This window comes from Clavelina lepadiformis, chromosome 5 (assembly GCF_947623445.1).
Source record: "Clavelina lepadiformis chromosome 5, kaClaLepa1.1, whole genome shotgun sequence".
NCBI lineage: Eukaryota > Metazoa > Chordata > Ascidiacea > Aplousobranchia > Clavelinidae > Clavelina > Clavelina lepadiformis.
This window is the reverse complement of record NC_135244.1, coordinates 23,291,183-23,309,844: the sequence shown is the minus strand read 5'-3', so window position 1 is coordinate 23,309,844 and position 18,662 is coordinate 23,291,183. Positions and strand designations below refer to the sequence as shown.

Here is an 18,662-nt window from a genome sequence, read left to right as displayed (position 1 = left end):
GTGACAACACTTTGTTGGCAGTCCCATCCACCAATGATTAGTATCTCATCAGACTGACCTGGAAAAATATTCCATTTTCTTAGAACCAGCATGAAGCAAATACAGGCCGATTGCAGCCTGTGGACAACTATTGTGGCAAGCTAGCTTTTTGGCTGTGTGGCAAAATAATAATTCGCGCAATTGTTTATTTGCTTTTCGTGTGTTTTTCCACGCTTTATTTTTGTTAGTTATCAGTTAGCTTTTATAGTGTTTGTTATCATGATTTCTCTTGTCCACTGTTTTATTTCATGTTGTTGTTAGCATTGTTACATCACAGAAAGTTATTGGTCGAAGCTACTACTACCGCTGTTGCTATTAATACCATGAGGCACTTGGGCATTATCATCCTGGTCTACTTAACAGCATACAAAGTTAGTTACATGAAAAGTTCATTTTGGTGTTAGTTGTCAGAAGGCAGGAGTTTTGGTTTATGGAGAAAAGCGAATTGTCAAATCTACTGCTGTTGTTGCTGCTATCGCTAGTCGCTTAATCATTACCATCGTGGTCCATATAGTTTTGTATATTAAATGTCGATATTGCCATTATTCTCATTATTCTCATCATTATTCTCGATATTGCCATAATTCTGTTTAGTAAAGAATTAACTTAAATTAATTCAAAGCTGATTTTAAAACTTTCATCATTACCTTATTATATTATGCAGAGTCAAAACCATGAAACATTAAGTAGAGTTATTAGTTACAAGCAAAATTATGTTTAGTGTTGGTTTCAAAATGCATAGATTTATGATGAATAGCTTTGACGGCAACTGATAAAAAATGATCACATGTCAAAACAATTAAAGTTATTAACCGCTCTCTCACCTTGTTTTGACCCATACGCTGGAGCTTCACATATTCGAGAAAGGAGTGATGTCACAAGAAGTTGCATGCAATCCGTGGAGTTGAAAACCAGTTTCTAAATATTTGAAATAGCGAAATATAAGAAATATATATTTAGTATAAAATTAGTTTAAGGAAAAAATAAAACAACAGCTAGTTGCAAATATGTTACACTATCAGCTTTATGAGCTACGTCATCAAAGTGATTTCAAAATTAGTTTTACTCCTGGAGCAAAATGGCAAAACTTTTGCTGCCACACAGAACAATTACATTTTATTGAAAAATTCTTCTGTTTGTTTATGTTATTGCCATTAACATTGATAAAAGAAAAATCTCCACAATCTTTTTAAATTATTTCAAAAAATTATTCCAAACTTGGCCAGTTATCCAGTTGAATGAGATGAAACAAATCACTGAAGTTTTTCCGTCTTTCATCCAAATCCTGAAGTGCCCAAGCAACTGCACTTCTGTACTTGTCCTCATCGATCGAATCCTGAAATTTAATCAAGGCTAGGGTGATATCATAGGAACCTTTATATACGTCTAATTACAAGATATGACGAATGCTGAAGCTAAGAATGGTCAAAAAATGGTGAAAGAAACAAAACACTGCAGATGGTATGAACAACGACATTTAATTTTTTGATTTAATGTCTTAATTTAATAGCGAAAGTATGTTAACTGCTAGCAATATTTGAAAATTTAAATCGCGTTATCTTATTCGAGATAAGAAGTATCTTGCAAAATCTGGCAAAAAACATTTAAAGCATATATGAGCCAGCCTACATCATATATTTGTTTAAAAACAGACAACTTTAGCAACGCCTCTTCACTTTCACTTATAAATAGAGCGCAGGGTAATGTACAACTTCTAGACATGTAACTATTATACCGCAGTGTAACAATTATAACATGAAATTTTAGATAAATTACAATTATCTTCTTGCAATTACAAAATTTCACTCAATGATTTAACAACTATCTAAACAAAAACGTTAAAATGATATATTGGATAAAAATCATTACAAAAAAAAACTTTCTTAGTTTACTTCATCACTATCCAACTTCAGTATAGCCTTGACATCATCAACACCAAACTGAAGAAAATCTGAACTTTTTAAAACTGCTCCGAGATTTTTAGAAACAAATGTTTCAGCTGCTTGGAGAAGATCATCCATGTTGTAGCGGTTTGAATAAGATCGAATTTTCAAACAATTTTCTCCATTGAAAGATGTTTTGAAAAATGTCCTGCAGTATTCCTTCAAACCTTGAAAAATCTTCCGATTCAATTAAGAGTGAAATCTATCACTCAATTTTTCACTTATTTGAGCTTATTGAATTAAATATATTTGTAGCGGTTTGAATAAGATCAAATTTTCAAACAATTGTGGAATTCGATGCAGAATTGCTTCAAACCTTAAAAAATCTTCCGATTCAATTAAGAGTGAAATCTATCATTTAATGACCACATAAAATCTATTAACAGCCACTCATTTCTAATGTTTATTCAAGTTCCTTGAATTACATATATTCGATAAATTTCCAATTTTTACCGGTTTCTCAACATTTTATATATCTCTATGAAATACTGCATTGTACTTCTATATAAATTAAAAAACATTGATTGCTCATTTATATAGAAGTACAACGCAGTTTTACATCAAAACCTCATGCAATTACAATTAAATCCAGTGAATACATCCACGGTTCACAAAACCAACTGATTATTACATCCAAATTTCTGGGAACGAAATTTTCGTATTCATCATCTATTATAAAAACCCGATTTAAAACTTCTACTTTCGATTCCTCAAGGATACAAATTATTCTTTACTGTGTTCATACAATTGCCTATGATTATGGTAATGACCAAATGTTTATTGAACAAGTTGTGTGGAGCTGTTTACCGAGAAGAAACAAGGGCCGATTATGGACAAGTGGTGTGCTATGATAACCTTTATCCTCGGAGGGAGGAAAATCTTTCCACAACTTTAACCCAGCGATGAGCCCTCGTCGCTTGAGCTCCAGTTACTAAGCTTGCCATTGTCCTAGTTCCATTTGCAAAACTATTTTCTTCGGTTTGCTTTATTGATTTTAATGTCGAATGTTTTATTTTTACATCTATTTTTATATATGATTTCCCAAACGCAAAACTGTTCACCAAGACCACTGCACAAGAGCAAGCTTTGTTTAATGCTTTGCGAAATAGATTTATAAAGGTAGCGTCACTAGGTATCGAACACAGATCGCATTATGGGTAAGCCCTGAGCCTAAACCGCCCGAATATCAGGAACATCTTTTCATTATCGGACTGGTTATGCCTACAAGTTGAATAAATCAGATCATAGAAAAAGTTACATCGGAAAATAGGTTGGTTGCAAAGGTTAAATGTCCCGGGTTCTGAATCAATTAACCGAATTCTACTTAAAAGTATTTTCAAAGGCCTAAAAATCCAAACTTTGCACAGTTGCACATAAGAGCTGACAGTTTAAGTTACTTGTACATGATACTCAAAACCAGCAACCTTTATGCACAGCGTTATATCAATAAACACAACAAGTATCATCGAATCAGGGTTAAGAATATATTAATTACTTATTATTATCCATAGATATTCTGCTGCTTCCAGTACATCATAGACATTTTCATGAGTGAGAATTATGCGTGAAGTGTATATGAAGTTTATAATCGATGCCATTTTTGGACCACTGACTTTTTTAACGCTTTCTTTACTCAAATTACTTTCTCTCAACAACAAAGAAAAAAAAGTAAAGACTTAAAACTTTTTGGGAAATAGTAAGTTAGTAAGAATTTAATCCATTCCACCTTTGCAGTGATCATTTTTTTGAAATACTTATTAGTGTTGCTATATACTGTATACTACACGTTACAGCATACATAAACTGCATTAGTGTTACTGCAGTAGTTCCTTGATTATCCGTACCTCGTTTTACCAGTATTCGATTATTCAGTCACGTTTAAAAGCGACTTAATGACGTAAAATGCAATAAAGAAAATTAAACGCGAAGCCTTTCCCAGTTATATACTAAAAATGTGCGTCTGATATACTCTGTGCCATATACCAGATACAGCCTGTTCTCATTAGTGTTATTGCACCTTATTTATCTCTTAAATATAAGAACACATCATTACATGGAGTCCACACAGCAAAATAACGGCATCCAGGCCGGATAGCGACTGTCAAAACAGCGACTGTCATAATGGCGACTTCATAATAGCGACGTAATCAAGTGAGCGACATTCCAAACGGCGATTGTATAAATGCCGACCGCATTAAAACAGCGACTGTTATGATAGCGACTTAACTAGGCTTACCATATTTTTTTGATTGAAAAGCGGAAGAAAATGCAAACAAGTACCGGAACCGTACGAAATAAGTTCTTTCAATAACCTAACTGCAAAAAGATCATCTCCTCCTCCTCCTAGCCTACTATTACTGAACAGTGAACAAGCGAATGCGCTAACAATCAACTCACCACTGGACCAATTACCCGCTACAATGATGTAACAATTACTTTCACATTTAACACAACGAAACAACAACACGCATCGGGTATTGCTTTTCAGCAAATTGGCTAAACAAACCAATCACATCATGCTAATATTCGTGTAGTGTGGGGCAATGCTGGCTCAGTAAATGCCAAAGCGGGACTTTTAGTTGACTGATCGGGACGCCGGGACAAAGCCTTTAAAAGCGGGACTGTCCCGGCTAAAACGGGACAATTTAGAAATAAACGTGGCTTGATTTTTATTGCAAGACTTTTGGTTGTTTTAAAGTCCCTTTTGGTTTCAATCTTTCACTACGCAGTGTTTGCCTGTTTGTGCGTGCATACGTGTGTAGAGAGGTGTGGGGGATGGAAGGTATGTGTGGAGGGGGTGAAAGAGTGCGTGTGCGCGAAAGCCTTGGATTTAATAAAAGAAGTGAGGTCGCTGTTGTGGCAGTCGCTGTTTTTGATGAATCGCTGTCGTGTAGTCGCTCTATTGACAGTCGCTGTTTTAAATGAATCGCTGTCGTGTGGTCGCTCTATTGACAGTCGCTATTTGGAACCCGAGCCCAAAATAACAGCCTCTTCTCGATTGCGATTTAGCAAAATGAGTTACATCGGGAGTAAACGCTTCAATAGGATAAACATACACATTCGATAGGATTGCAAGCTGCGTAGAAATTAGACCAGTTTTTGAGAAATTTGTATCCTGTGAGCAGGCCTAATGCCAACATAGTTACTGACGTCACATAATTCTACTTAGTCTTTTTTCACTGTCGATTTGCAATTTGTCATACCTCTATACGTCATACTATATTAATATCAATAAATATAGTATGACGAGAAAAGGTTGTTTGTTTAATTGACGGTGAGAATCTACGTCACACTTGATTGTTGATTGCTTGTTGAGAAACTTGTGTCGTGACATAGGACGATTTCAAGTAGAAAATGCAAATAAGAACTCGAATATCGGCTCCAGGTATACTGCAGTCGCTTGCAGGTGCCGATATGGAATTACTATCAATACGGAACTAGGTGCAAATATGACACTTTATAGTCATGTGAGAGCAATTAAGGGCGTTGCTAATATCACTGGCGATATAAGTTTTCGTTGTCTGAAGAAAATCTGTTATTAAATCATCATCAAAACTCAAGCACCACTTAAATAATGTTCTAGCACGTAGAGCATGAAGGCAACATAGGGCATGCATGGTGACAAACTTACAGCAAGACAAGAAACAAACAAAATGGCGCACATGAGAAGCAATTTTCATCATTTCAAAACCAACCAATGTTGGCTCGTCTAATACCGAGTGACGTCACTACTGAACGCAAACCACGAGATTCTTTTCATCTGGTGCGTGTAGAGAAAAGACATAAATTTTGAAAAGAGGATTTTTCACTTCACTGCCCAGAAACTAATCGGTTTTTATTATAAAGCAGATATATCCACATGCATGGTTACTGTAGTATTTTGGTTAATCAACTTAACATGAAATTGGAAATGTTTTTAAGTGCTGAACTACCGCTAAATTGTATGATGCCCAGGCATAAATTGTATTTTTATTAATAAGGTCGATGCAAAAGTGAATTAAAAAAGAAGTAACGATCACACGCTACAAAAAAATAACAACCCACACAGAATTATCATAACAGTCACCATAACATCATAGGCAATCATAATAGGCAAAAGTTTGAGAAATTTATAATAAGTGTTAAAAAAAGAAAATTAAATAATCTTCGGGTTAAAGTGAAAATATTCGTTCATTGTCAACAAGAAATGAGCCCATATTTAAATCAATTTCATTTTTGAGACAATCAAGGTAGAGGGCCATTGTATAGATGGAAATACAAAGATATACAGGAATAAAATTTATAAATTGAAACGACAGACGATAAGAGCAGAAAATACATTTAATTGAAATCAAATATTCGTTTGTACAAAATAATTAGTTTAAGATGTGAAAAATAAAGAAAAAATTTTAAGCTGACGGAAACGATGTAAAAGAAATCCCAAGCACAAAACATCAAATTTGAAAATAATCGCTTCTATGACGTCGAAATCAAATTTCAAACGATTACTGATCGAAATGATCAAATAAAACAATAAAGATAAAAATATTTCGACGAATCACGAAACAAATTAAATGAATTGTCAAACATATCCAGATGAGGAAATCAAATTCCAACAAAACTTCAGATGGAAAGGACGCAAGGAAACTCTCGTTCTCTGTCCATGTTGGTCGATACTTGCCATTTGTTGGCGGCTGGATCATAGAACTCAACTGTTTCGGCACCAAGCCTATAACATATATAAAGTAAACTCTTAAACACAAAATGTTTGCAAATGATAGACAACAAGTCCATCAAAATATTAACTGTACCAGGTTATAAGCAAGTTAACTATTAGAAAGCATGTTATCCAGGATATATTAACCATAATAAATAAACTACGTAATCCACTTCGCAATAGACGATTACAAAACAATGTGGTCCAGATTTCACGCCAACTTGATCCCTCGCCACCAGTTGCAACCGAGGTTCAGGTTTTACATAAACACAAAACAATCGTATAAGGGAAACGACACACGATCTCATCGGGCCGAAAACTATTTTATTACATAATTTGAAACATTCTGGGGCTGAGATTAAGTTAGGAACCAAATTGGTTATAAGCTAATACAGCAAATATTCTGCCGACTCATAGCAGACTGCCTAACCATTCACAATCAGACAGTCACAAGCTACGTCTGCAAACTAAAACCCCTTCGCTTGTTATGTGAAGACTGCATTTGGCAAGACAATAACAATTGTTTTGTTCTATGATGTCATAATGACCAAGAAGCATCAAACCATATTGGATCTGTGACCAATTAAAACATGTCCGAGGCCTGCCATTGCAATTATAAAGCTATGGCTACACCGGTAGTAATTTAAAATTATCACTGCATTTTTCGGTAAAGATTTAAAAATTCGAACTGGTACTGATATTCACTGATCGTTGACAATTTATAAGGTACCAATTTTAAAATTGTTACCGGTAGAGATGAAATTACCACTGGAAATTATTACCGAGTGACAATGTAAATTTGTTAGTGGTGGAACAGCTGGTGATGATTTAACTCTGGGAAAATTAAATAAAAATGACAATTATCGTTTATTACGTAACATAAGCAAGGCTCATTACTCTATTGATCGTTTTCGAGTTTCGTTTAAGAGGCAAGACAGTCATTCAGCATTTAAAATGATTTGTGGTCACATCAACTTAGTTATAGCCATCGTCAAAACTAATCAGTGCAGCATTGAGGATGTTGAAAAACTGGCGGAAGAAGTTCGAAAGTATCCCTGTATATTTGATAAGAATGATTCGGGCTACAAGGATAAATTAGGCAAGCTGAACGCTTGGAACACGATGGATGAAACGCGTGAGAAACAACCTGGCACTTCTGTTCATGACTGGGCAGAGTTATTGAACAAATGCAGCTGAAGTCCTGCGGTGTGTCAGGGTCTAGTGCAGATCAAGTTGCGAAAGCTGAAAAAAGTTTGAATGAATAAAAATTTGCGCAGTGGTATAATCAGGGCTTCTATCGATTTGGAACCCAAAATAAGGACGAGTGGAAAAAATACGATTTTTCTACCAAAAAAGGAATTACCATTTTTTGAGAAAAAATCTTTGAATTAAAACGAGAAGTGTCAAATCATTGCTTTTATTTATCACCAGAAACGATCTGCTCCAACAACTTCCTGTTCTTTGAAACAAACTCGTGCATCTCATGGCTGCTCAGATCAAGATTTACTTTGACTTGTAACAATGATTTCACTGTCTTTTCTCTAAGATTGTTCCTTTCTGTTGTCCACTGAGCCGAAACAAGTGAGAATACCCTCTCTACAAATGAATTACTGACCGGAAGGGAAAATATAATGCTAACCAACCGTGGTTCAACCAACCAACCGTTCTCAGAAATAAGGACAATAATATTTTCTACAATGTAGACTTTCAAAATAATTAAGGAGAAATCTTAGAAATAAGGACGGTATGGAAGCCCTAGGTATAATCCTTACATTCTTCAAAAAGTTTCCAAAACTAATGTAGAACCAGTTGACATTCCATCTTTCCAGGTTGATGCCCATTCTTACGAAATTTTGCTTTTAGAGGAAAACGAAACCGAAAAGGCTCTTCCAGGGGTGGCGAGAATAATTGCGCATCAAGTCATTTAAACATAGAAAGTGTAGGAAAGACCAGTACAAAGAAACGTCGAAAAAAAAAGATGAAGTTCTTCACGAAATAACATCATTTCCAAAATACAAAAGTAGTAATACGCCAAAGCAAAGCGATACAGAGGATGATATCCTTGGCAAGATGGTTGCTGCAGAGTTGAAGATCCTTTGAGAAGAAACAAGGTGTGTTGCCAAGCATGAAATATCTGACTTGTTGTATAGATATCATAGAATAGCTGCATCAACACAGCAAAAAGACGTCTCAAAGCAAATCATCGACTTGTTTCGGGATGTACCAAGTTCAAGAATGTGTTATGGAAACCAACATGTAGAACACCTTTTTCAACTTTTTTCAACTCGTAATAAACATACTAGTTGTATACATTTCCTTTCAGCATGGTGCTGATTGTTAAGTTATTAATACATGTTTCGAAGTTTTACTTTATTTCATCACCGACAAAAACTATGGCAAAGAATCGTAAAGACATACTTCGACAGTGCTGCCATCAAGAATATTCAATTTATAATGAGTCAACTAGTTTTCTATATCACTTTTAAGTAATAAGCCATTGTCGTTGTTACTGCCAATATTGCCCGAATTCAAACAAAACAAAGTTGTAGTCGGCGTCACAAACAGCAAGAAGAACCAAACTTAAAAACGCTTTATAATTGTCATACAAACTCTCACTTTTCGTTGTACAGCGAATGGGTACATGCTTCCCATCTTGCGCCTCAATAACGTGTGGCAAGTTACAATTCTCTTCAAACTGTTTTGAGAAAGTTAGCCAATCTCCAGGTTATGCAGGTATATTTGCATAAGTAGGAGCTAGAACATTGTAGATGGCCTTACGAGTCTCCTGAATGATTGTGGATATAGTTTGACGGCCAATTCTATACTGCAAGCACAAAGACATGTGAGACCCACCAGTAGCTAGATGACGAAGTGTCAGAGAAAGTCTTTGTTTAGGTGGAATTTGTTAACGAGGAAATTACCACTGGAAGTGACAATTTTAAATTGTCAATAAAATTGTCATTGATAGAGCCATAGCTTAACTGAGTAAATTAATGAAATGAAATGTTTTTGATTGATTTCCCAAAACTCATCATGACCTTCACCTTCATCTGGTCTAGTGGTTCATGGACCCAAGGTTGGCAATCAATGCATCAGACATTAAGCTCTTAGTAAAGGTAAATTTATGGTAATATAATATATAAATTAAATAATATGTATTTAAAATAAGATAATTATGTACCATTGCTATGTATACTGTACATATAATTACTCACCCTCCAAACACCCATATAAAGCCATCAACTAGACAAGCTGATCCACCACATCTTTCCTCATTCATAGATGGAACATCAATCCAAGCTTTTGTGTCCAGGTTGTATTTTTCAACAGAAGAGAGACGATTTGAACCGTCAAATCCACCTGATTTAGTTTATTTAAATAACATGACAAGTCATAAATCTCCTTAAACTTTTGAAAGATATTTTCACTTGCAGCAAGACTCACCTATCGCGTATATTTCGTTGTTTAATACAACAGCAGTTAATCCAAATCTGCAGGTTTTCATCGGTGGAATACATTCCCACTTTCCCCTTCGTGGATCATAACATTCTGCTGTGTTTGTTCCATTAACTCCTCCAAACGCATAAAGCAAACCTTTCAAAATAAACCATGAATCAATCAAACACGTCACTTGTAAAATTAAATTCTTGAAACACTATTGACCACTTTTAAATGTTTCAGTAAATTAACTAAAATTTTTCATAATTTTATTATTATTAATGTTAATTAACTAATATTATATTTATACAACAAATAAATAAATAATATAATTAATATATAATAATTAATAACAATATAATATAATTAATATAATAAAGAACTTAATATTAATGTTTTATTGATATTATTATCCAAATATTCATGTTTTTTCCTTTTTAGTTAATGACTGCGCTTTAAGAAGCAAACAAGCGATATGCGGTTCAGTGCGGTGCAGCTGATTTATAAACCAACGACCTACGCACAAATGAGCTTACCCGCAACGCGATATCAAGGCTACTGGGTTAGAGCAACTTATTCAAATCTTTAACAGAAAATATCTCAAGTAAGTGTCTAAGCTTGTGCATGGATTTTTCGTTTCCATAGAAATCAATCAAGTCGTCAGCACTTTGTGGTATTGTGAAAATTATTTTGTAAACAGTCTCAACCTGCTTCCAAGCTCATCACCGTCTGATATATGATACCAGACAGACGCCAGCTAAACTCGCTTTAAGTTTTTACTTTTTAAACGAGAGAAAAATAGTGTTTCCAATTTGCGACGAAATTTCAAAGCCAAGGTTCCGGGTATAAGTGTCAAACACGGTTTTTGGGTTTTCAAAAAAAAAGAATTTAATTGTGCAAACTAACTCAATATTAAAGTAAAATCAACATTATTGCAATACGGTGGAATTTGCATAATTCGTATCCGTTTAAATGATTCATTCATTTATTTCGATCCTGGCAAAACTGTGAATATTTTCATGTTTTCTTGTTCGTTTAATTCGGTTTTGCGTGATTCGATTAGTTCGGCAATTTATTTTTACAACAATCATTTTGGTTGTCAAATTTTGTCATAAACTTTGCTTAAACCTCAGCATAAATACTCAAGGACATGAGAGAACTTCCACGATCAACGCATTTTCATTGAATGAATGTGTGAGTTTGTATAGTAAGTACATTTTAAATGTGTAATTAATGGTGTTCTTATGTTGTTTGTAAGCTCTGGAGGGAATGCACTGTGTGCGCCCATGTGTTATTACTTGTTTGCATATTGCGCAATTCATAACCTATAGTCCACCTGATCATGCGAGCTCAAGCTTGCGAAAGCTCCTGTTAAGTAAATAAATGGTCTGAAGTGCCAAGTTATATTCTGCTTGTTAATTAAGTTTAGAAAGTTTCTTTGTTTTCCTACTTATGACGCAATAAACATTAATACCCAGGTTACCAGTAAAAACATTGCGCACACTAACTATTGTGATGAAATAATCACCTAATATCAAACAATAAATTGCGTAAATAGTATACAGCGACACCATTTTGTGTGAAAATTGTGAACGCCAAAGATTTCCTGGATTCTTCCAAAAATCCAGACGTTTACATTTTAAAACCCAGGTTTCGAGTCGTAGAAAACGGCAGAAAACCCGTGTTTCGGGTTGGGGAAAACCCGGGTTGGAAACACTAGAGAGAAGTGCGCTCATGAAAACGAGTTGAACTTGCTTAAAAGCGCTAAGAAGTTAAAAGTGTTATTGCCATCAAACTATTTGATTGTGATGATGAACGCCAAGTACCTAGTTAAACTTTTAAAAGTATATCTAAGTGTCTGGATTTCTTTGAAGACCATGTGCTCGTAAGAACGAATATCAAGGAGATACAACAAAGATATGAACACGAATGAGAATAAAAAAACCGCAACTATGTGCACCTTATTGCGTTTTAAAGTGGACCTGTGACGTAGCAATGAATGATATCAAATAAAATATGCGAATAAGAACGCGACTATCAGCTTCACATATACTGCGGTCGACGGGCAGGTGCCGGTATTATTTTATCAATGTGGAAACGAACGATTGGTGATTGGCATCTCTCAATTTACTTCCAAAACTTTGACAAAAGTTTACTTTAAACATGAAAATAAAAAACTCACCTCGTGCACTGACCAACGTATGCGCACATCGCTTTTTATTCATGTTTCTTATCGAAGACCATTTCCTCTCTTCAGGATTGTAACTTTCACATGATGACAGACGACCAGTGTCATTCCTACCACCAGCACAATAAACAAGACCTACAAGACACAATCAGGTGAATATCTATACGAGAAGGTTTTTGTTATATCCTTCTATGACATCACAATTATTAAACCAATCAAGTGTAAACGGAGCTTATGGTGACGTGGTGTATTTTTTCAAACACTTTGTTGATTATCTCATAAGATTAGTGAGTGGTTGAGCACAGACTCGCAATTATGCGCCTGGGTTCGACACTCGATGGCGCTATCCTATCCTTACAATCTCCTTGTGCAAGGCATTTAAGTAAGCTTGCTCCTGTTCTGTGGTTCTGGTGATCAATTTCCATTCCAGACCAAATAAAAATAAAATTTCAAATTAACGTAAAACGTAAAAAGACAAGCTTAGTGACTGAGACAAGAGCAGTGACGGATCCTCGCCTAATTTAAATCTACCTTGCTATTGTGATGTCATAAACGGGAAAGAGACTAAAGATGGGCGATAATTTAAAATGGCTTTCACTGTTTCATCGGAAACAATCGTATGTTAGAAGTTATTTTTAAAGTTTTCTGCTAATCTAACTTAAATGTATAAAATTGAAACCTACGTCTATCCTCAAGTAATTGCTAAATAACTAAAATATCCATTTTCCTAACTCGGCTTGGTCAAAGTAGAATCCTAATGGTTTCAAGAATAGAGATAGCAAATCTGGAATTTGACAGCGTGCTATTATTTCTTTGCTGTGTTTCCCACAAATTACTTCGCTTTTTAGTTGGCAAGTGTCCAACGATTACTGCGTGTGACAATTCCTACTGTTAGGTAATAACTAATAACTAAACTATATAATAACGAAATCAAGGAAAGGCAAATGCCGGCGCTTTTCTGTTTAACTGTTAAGCAGTTTTTCAGTTTTACTTAACGTATATGATGCTTCTGCTAAATCTACCCCATGAAACACGACTTACAAATCTTGTATGGTGACTCAGCCAAATGACTGGCGGTTACGATCCAGGGACTGAAAAGCAATGTCCTAACCTAACCGACTATCTTTAACAACGGGTTGTGTGACCTACTTATGACAAAATAGTCACTTTCATTTGAAAATTACCCAAGGTTAATTACAGAACTACGATTATGAACTAACACTCACAATTACGAAAACAAACATATTTATGCGCTCGCCTGGTCCATATTACATGAAAACTCAACGTAGTTGGATTCTGCTGCATCATAAACCGATGTTAAATCGAGCGACGTAGTTACAACTACGCTGATGTTAGTGTCTAAAATCTAAAGTGCGAGCTCTGTATGGTCTAACAGTCATCACGACCATCATTACTGTCTGTCAGAGGTGGGCACTAGCGCGTTCCTATTATTCTATAATGTTGTATAATTTTTATAATTTAATCGATACATGCTTTGAAAGTAGTGTTGCACATAACTCGAACATTTAATTTCGTGATTTACTTGACCGTAAGTAACTACGTAATTTTTCCTGCTACCGCGCGCGTTGTTTCATTGTATAATATTGTGATATCATTGTTGTTTATTGGCCAATCAGGTTTATATCACAACTAATTGCTTAATATTTACTTTCAATCTTGTAAAATTTGCTTTTTTTTCGATAGCTGTCACCAGAAAAATTGTCTTTTGTCTACTTTATGTTACAGGCAATTTGAAATGTAAATAAAGGTTATTTATTGTGGTCGTTATTAATCTCACTTATTTTCTTACAAACATTTTCCCAAACGTAATTGCTTATCGTAACTTTATCGACGTAGCGTGTGGTGATCTACTTTTTCTCGAGATGCAAAAGCGATATTTCTCCTGGGCTTTGCGCAGTGTGATACAATTTGAACAGTTTAGCAATGTCACTGCCATACTTTCCATACTCGATTTATGTCATAACAATAGTTATCGAAGGACGGTGATTACGTCACAATACAATCTGTTATTGCCCGAGTGCAGATATCGCACGCACTTCAATTGCGTTTACACAGACAGTACATGCAGATTAAAAAGTGGATATCGATGTTTTGTGTGCAAACCATACCAAAAAGTAGGTTGCTTAATAACGAAATGAAATAATATGTACAAAACGTTCGTAACAGCAACACCATTACGTAATTACATAAGCATTTTCCTTATTGTCGATTAAGTGCAACACTGTTTGAAAGTGAAGAATGTTAAATTGCATCGGCATCTGCAATTTTAGAAGCTTGTTAATATTCAAATCATCTATTAATCGTTTGTGGCAAGTATGTCCGAATCAAAACTCTTCGGCATGTTATTCCATTAAATTTCCTATGCGATTTACAACAAACAAACGATAAGCAATTCCAGTTACAGTTCGACACAGCTTTTACAACGCAAATATGACGTTTGCAACACACGAATGCGATTGGTGTCCTGAAACGAGCCGGAGTGAAAATATTTTTAATCGCCAAAAAGAGCGGAACGTGAGCGACAAAACGAGTTCTATTCTTTATATAAGAAGGTAAACACGAATAACGTTTTTTTATATTGATGAGTGAGAGCGACGCTATTGTTACAAGAGCGGTTGCCCACAATCACTGTCTATAACTTCCAGGAACTTGAACTTGCTCATCATAATAACTTACCATTCAATAAAGCTGATGCATAGATATATCGCTTTTCTCCCATAGAAGGCAAGTTGCTATCCCACTTTGGATTCTCATCATTCAAGTCCAACATCTCAACAGAGTTGTAGTAAGGACCAAGCCGTGGCCAACCACCCATCAATAAAATTTGTTGATCGTAATTCACAGCAGATGGGTACCTCCGAGCAATGTTTGTATCCTGTGTGATGAAACATCATTGCATAAAGTCAACATCAACTGAAGTGAATTTACTAACAATATCAACTAAACACTGGATACGATGTTATTAATGGAGATGGACTGGCCAGAATCAGTTATAAAAACTATCTGCAGGTAACAACACAATATGAATAAATCATGGCCCATGTACATGGTCAATAAAGTTTTGTGGTTGAGGGGATTGTACAGTAACACTTAACAACACCGGTATAAACTTTCTGCAAGCGACAATTCATAACAATTGATTCAATCAAGAAACAACAATCTACGGCATTCCACAACCGCAAGGAATGTTTGTTAGCTCATAACTTTAACATTTATTCTTCTTAGCAGCTTGTCAATTCAAAATGAATTTTGTGCTTTTAAAATAAAATGGTTAGTCGCGATAATTAAAACACTTTAACATGGCAATATATTGTTGCTTCTCTGTCAATTCTATTTTGCCCCAATTAAGTTCATACTCGAGTAAAGAGGTAAAATTTGAAGGTGTATGAGCAGCTTGCCGGGCACCAAATGTCATTTACATTTATTTGTAACAAAAGACATTGTGACAAATAAATGTCCAAAACAATGGTCCATTTCTCACAATAGCAAGAGCAAGACGAGCAGTCTTGATGGAGTTTTGCTTGCTCTGAGTGGATTTTGGCGGTTTTTCGATTCAGCCTTTTTCAACAAAAACCTGATTGTTTGTTATGAAGGCAAAGAACGTTGTTAAAAGTAGACAGTTACGTCAGATGAAAATTTTCAAGTAAATTCGAAATAACACCGTATAAGGGTGGACTTGAGTTGGCGTATCAACAAATTTGTGCCTGTCTCATTGTTAAATGTTTAAACCAGCTTTGCCTGGTCCGCGCAACAATTAGTTTGCATGAAACCGGTCCGAGGTATACGCCATACGGCATTTAACCAAAACTGCTTCTGATCGGTTGATTTATCTTGTCCTTAGCTACGTAGTAGCAACCAAAATATTGTTGTCAGTTTGTGTGATTTTGATTTCAGTTTGAGCACGAGCTTGCTTGTCACCTTGACTTGTTTAAAATATTTAAAATACCAGCAAGGTAGGTTACTTGGACTTCTCTTAGGTCGACCTACTAAACATATTTAAAGCATGTTTGTAAATACATCAACTTAAATTTATCTTAGAGTAGGCCTTAAGAAGAGCTTTTTACCCAAGAAGTCAGGTCGACAAGCAAGCTCATGCCCAAACCGAAATCAAAATCATACAAACTGGAGACAACATTTTCGCTTCTGATTGAATGCCGTATAAAAAGATAGGAGACCGCTGATCTAGTGCAAGCACCAACATGGTTTTGTCTCAACACAGTTGTTTCACTTGGAAACTTTTCCTTTAAATTCGATCATTCTCGCCACTGTTCACGTTTTTAATCATTTGCGTAATAATTGCTTTGTTTTAATTGTTTTAATAAGTGCAATAATTAATTGCTTTAATTACTTTGCTCTGCAACCGCAACAAATTGAAAAAATATTTCAGTTCAAACTTCATCTCTTCATTTCTTGAATAAAAGTTTATTTTATTTTTACTTATGATAGAAGTCTACCCGATCCAATTGTTACCGACAGAAAACATAACGATTTTATCTTGGGTCACACTGGGTCATGCCCACACAGACATAGAGGAACAAATGATGCTTTCAACTCATTTCCAAGTGTCACAATACTGTCACAATAAGTATATGTCTATGACATCATAATCACAATTCTTTTTTGAAACAAACTCATTTATAAAGCAAACATACCGGCATGTTACTCCACTGGTTTGTCTTGGTGTTGAACTTGACAACACTTTGTGGGCAGTTCAATCCTCCAATCATAAGTATCTCATCAGACTGACCTAGAAAAATATGTTCGATTTGTAGTATTTGGTTTCAAGCATTGTTACAACAAAGAAATTCAGTTGTTAAATCTACTGCTGCTGTTGCTACTACCACTAGTCGCTTAATCATTACCATCCTGGTCCAATATATTAAATATTATTGGTTCAACAGCTCAATATTGCCATAATTCTGTTTAGCAAAGAGTTAACTTATATTAATATAAAGCTGAATTCAAAGCTTTCATCATAACCTTACAATTTTAAGCAGTATGAAAACCATGAAACGTCATACAGGGTTAGTTACAAGCAAAATTTATTTTAACAAAACCAACATGTACGGAGAAGCCTCGACAGCCACTGACAAAAAATGAACGCATGTCAAAACAATTTGAGTGATTAACCGCTCTCTCACCAGGTTTTGCTTTACAAGCTGGAGCTTCAGATATTCGAGAAACGAGTGATTTCACAAGAAGTTGCATGCAATCTGTGAAGTTGCAAACCAGTTTCTAAATAATTAAAATTGAATCATGTAAGTACTTTACATATTACAAAAATGTATTTTGTCACCATGTACGCCTATTTGCAAACAAAACATTTTTAAACTTAAATTTTTCAACATTGACTCATAACATAAAGTAGCAGTACTACATGTTAACCCTCACACAATTTTTAATTTCTTTCAAAAGTTGACACAAAACCTGGCGTTGCATGATGATGCAAAGAAATAAGCAATGCGTGCAAAACTTCATGCAAGGTACCTCCTTTTGAACAACTTTTATCAAAAAATCTTTAGTCAAATTTTCTAGTTGAATGAGATGAAACAAATCACTGAAGTTATTTTGTCTTTCATCGAAATCAAAAAGTGTCCAAGCGACTGCACTCCTGTACTTTTCCTCATCGATCGAATCCTGAAATTTAATCAAGGTTAGGGTGACATCATAGATACTTTTATATTATCTCAAATATATGATATGATCTTTGTTAAAGCTAAGAATGATTAAAAAATGGTTGAAGAAATGAAACATTGCAGATAGTTTGAACAATGCCATTTAATACTTTGATTTATTGTCTTAACTTAACAGCGAAATTATATTAACTGCGGGCAATATTTGAAAATTTAAATCGCGTAATCTTATTCGAGATAAGAAATGTCTTGCAAAACCTGGCAACAAACATTCAAGGCCATTCATGCATAAATGAGCCAGCCTACGTCATATGCTTTGTCTGAAAACAGATAACTTTAGTTTTGCCTCTTCACTTTCACTTATAAATGGAGCACAGGGTAATGCACAATTTCTGGAAGTGTAACTAATACACTGCCGTGTTACAATTCTAACATGAAAGTATGGATTACAATTAGCTTCTTGCAATTACCGCATTTCACACAACGATTTAAGAGCTATCAAAACAAAATTTTTAATTTAGATAGTGTATAAAAATCATTATGAAACAAAAACATTCCAATTCTAAGTTTACTTCATCACTTTCCAACTTCAGCGTAGCCTTGACATCATCAACACCAAGCTGAAGAAAATCTGCACTTTTTATAACTGCTCCGAGATTTTTAGAAATGAAAGTTTCAGCTGCTTGAACAAGATCACCCATGTT

General features: G+C 35.0%; 1 protein-coding gene across 1 annotated transcript; it reads right to left on the bottom strand.

Moving 5' to 3' along the window:
• Positions 1-5,871: 5,871 nt before the first annotated feature.
• Positions 5,872-18,659, bottom strand: LOC143459615 (kelch-like protein 12). The gene is made up of 9 exons (XM_076956831.1): positions 18,531-18,659; positions 17,813-17,962; positions 17,467-17,560; positions 16,978-17,072; positions 15,002-15,200; positions 12,299-12,439; positions 10,123-10,272; positions 9,894-10,038; positions 5,872-6,690 (listed from the first exon to the last, which is right to left on the bottom strand). The coding sequence occupies exons 1-9, from the start codon at positions 18,657-18,659 to the stop codon at positions 6,585-6,587; spliced, it is 1,209 nt and encodes a 402-aa protein (XP_076812946.1). The 3' UTR covers positions 5,872-6,584.
• Positions 18,660-18,662: the final 3 nt, after the last annotated feature.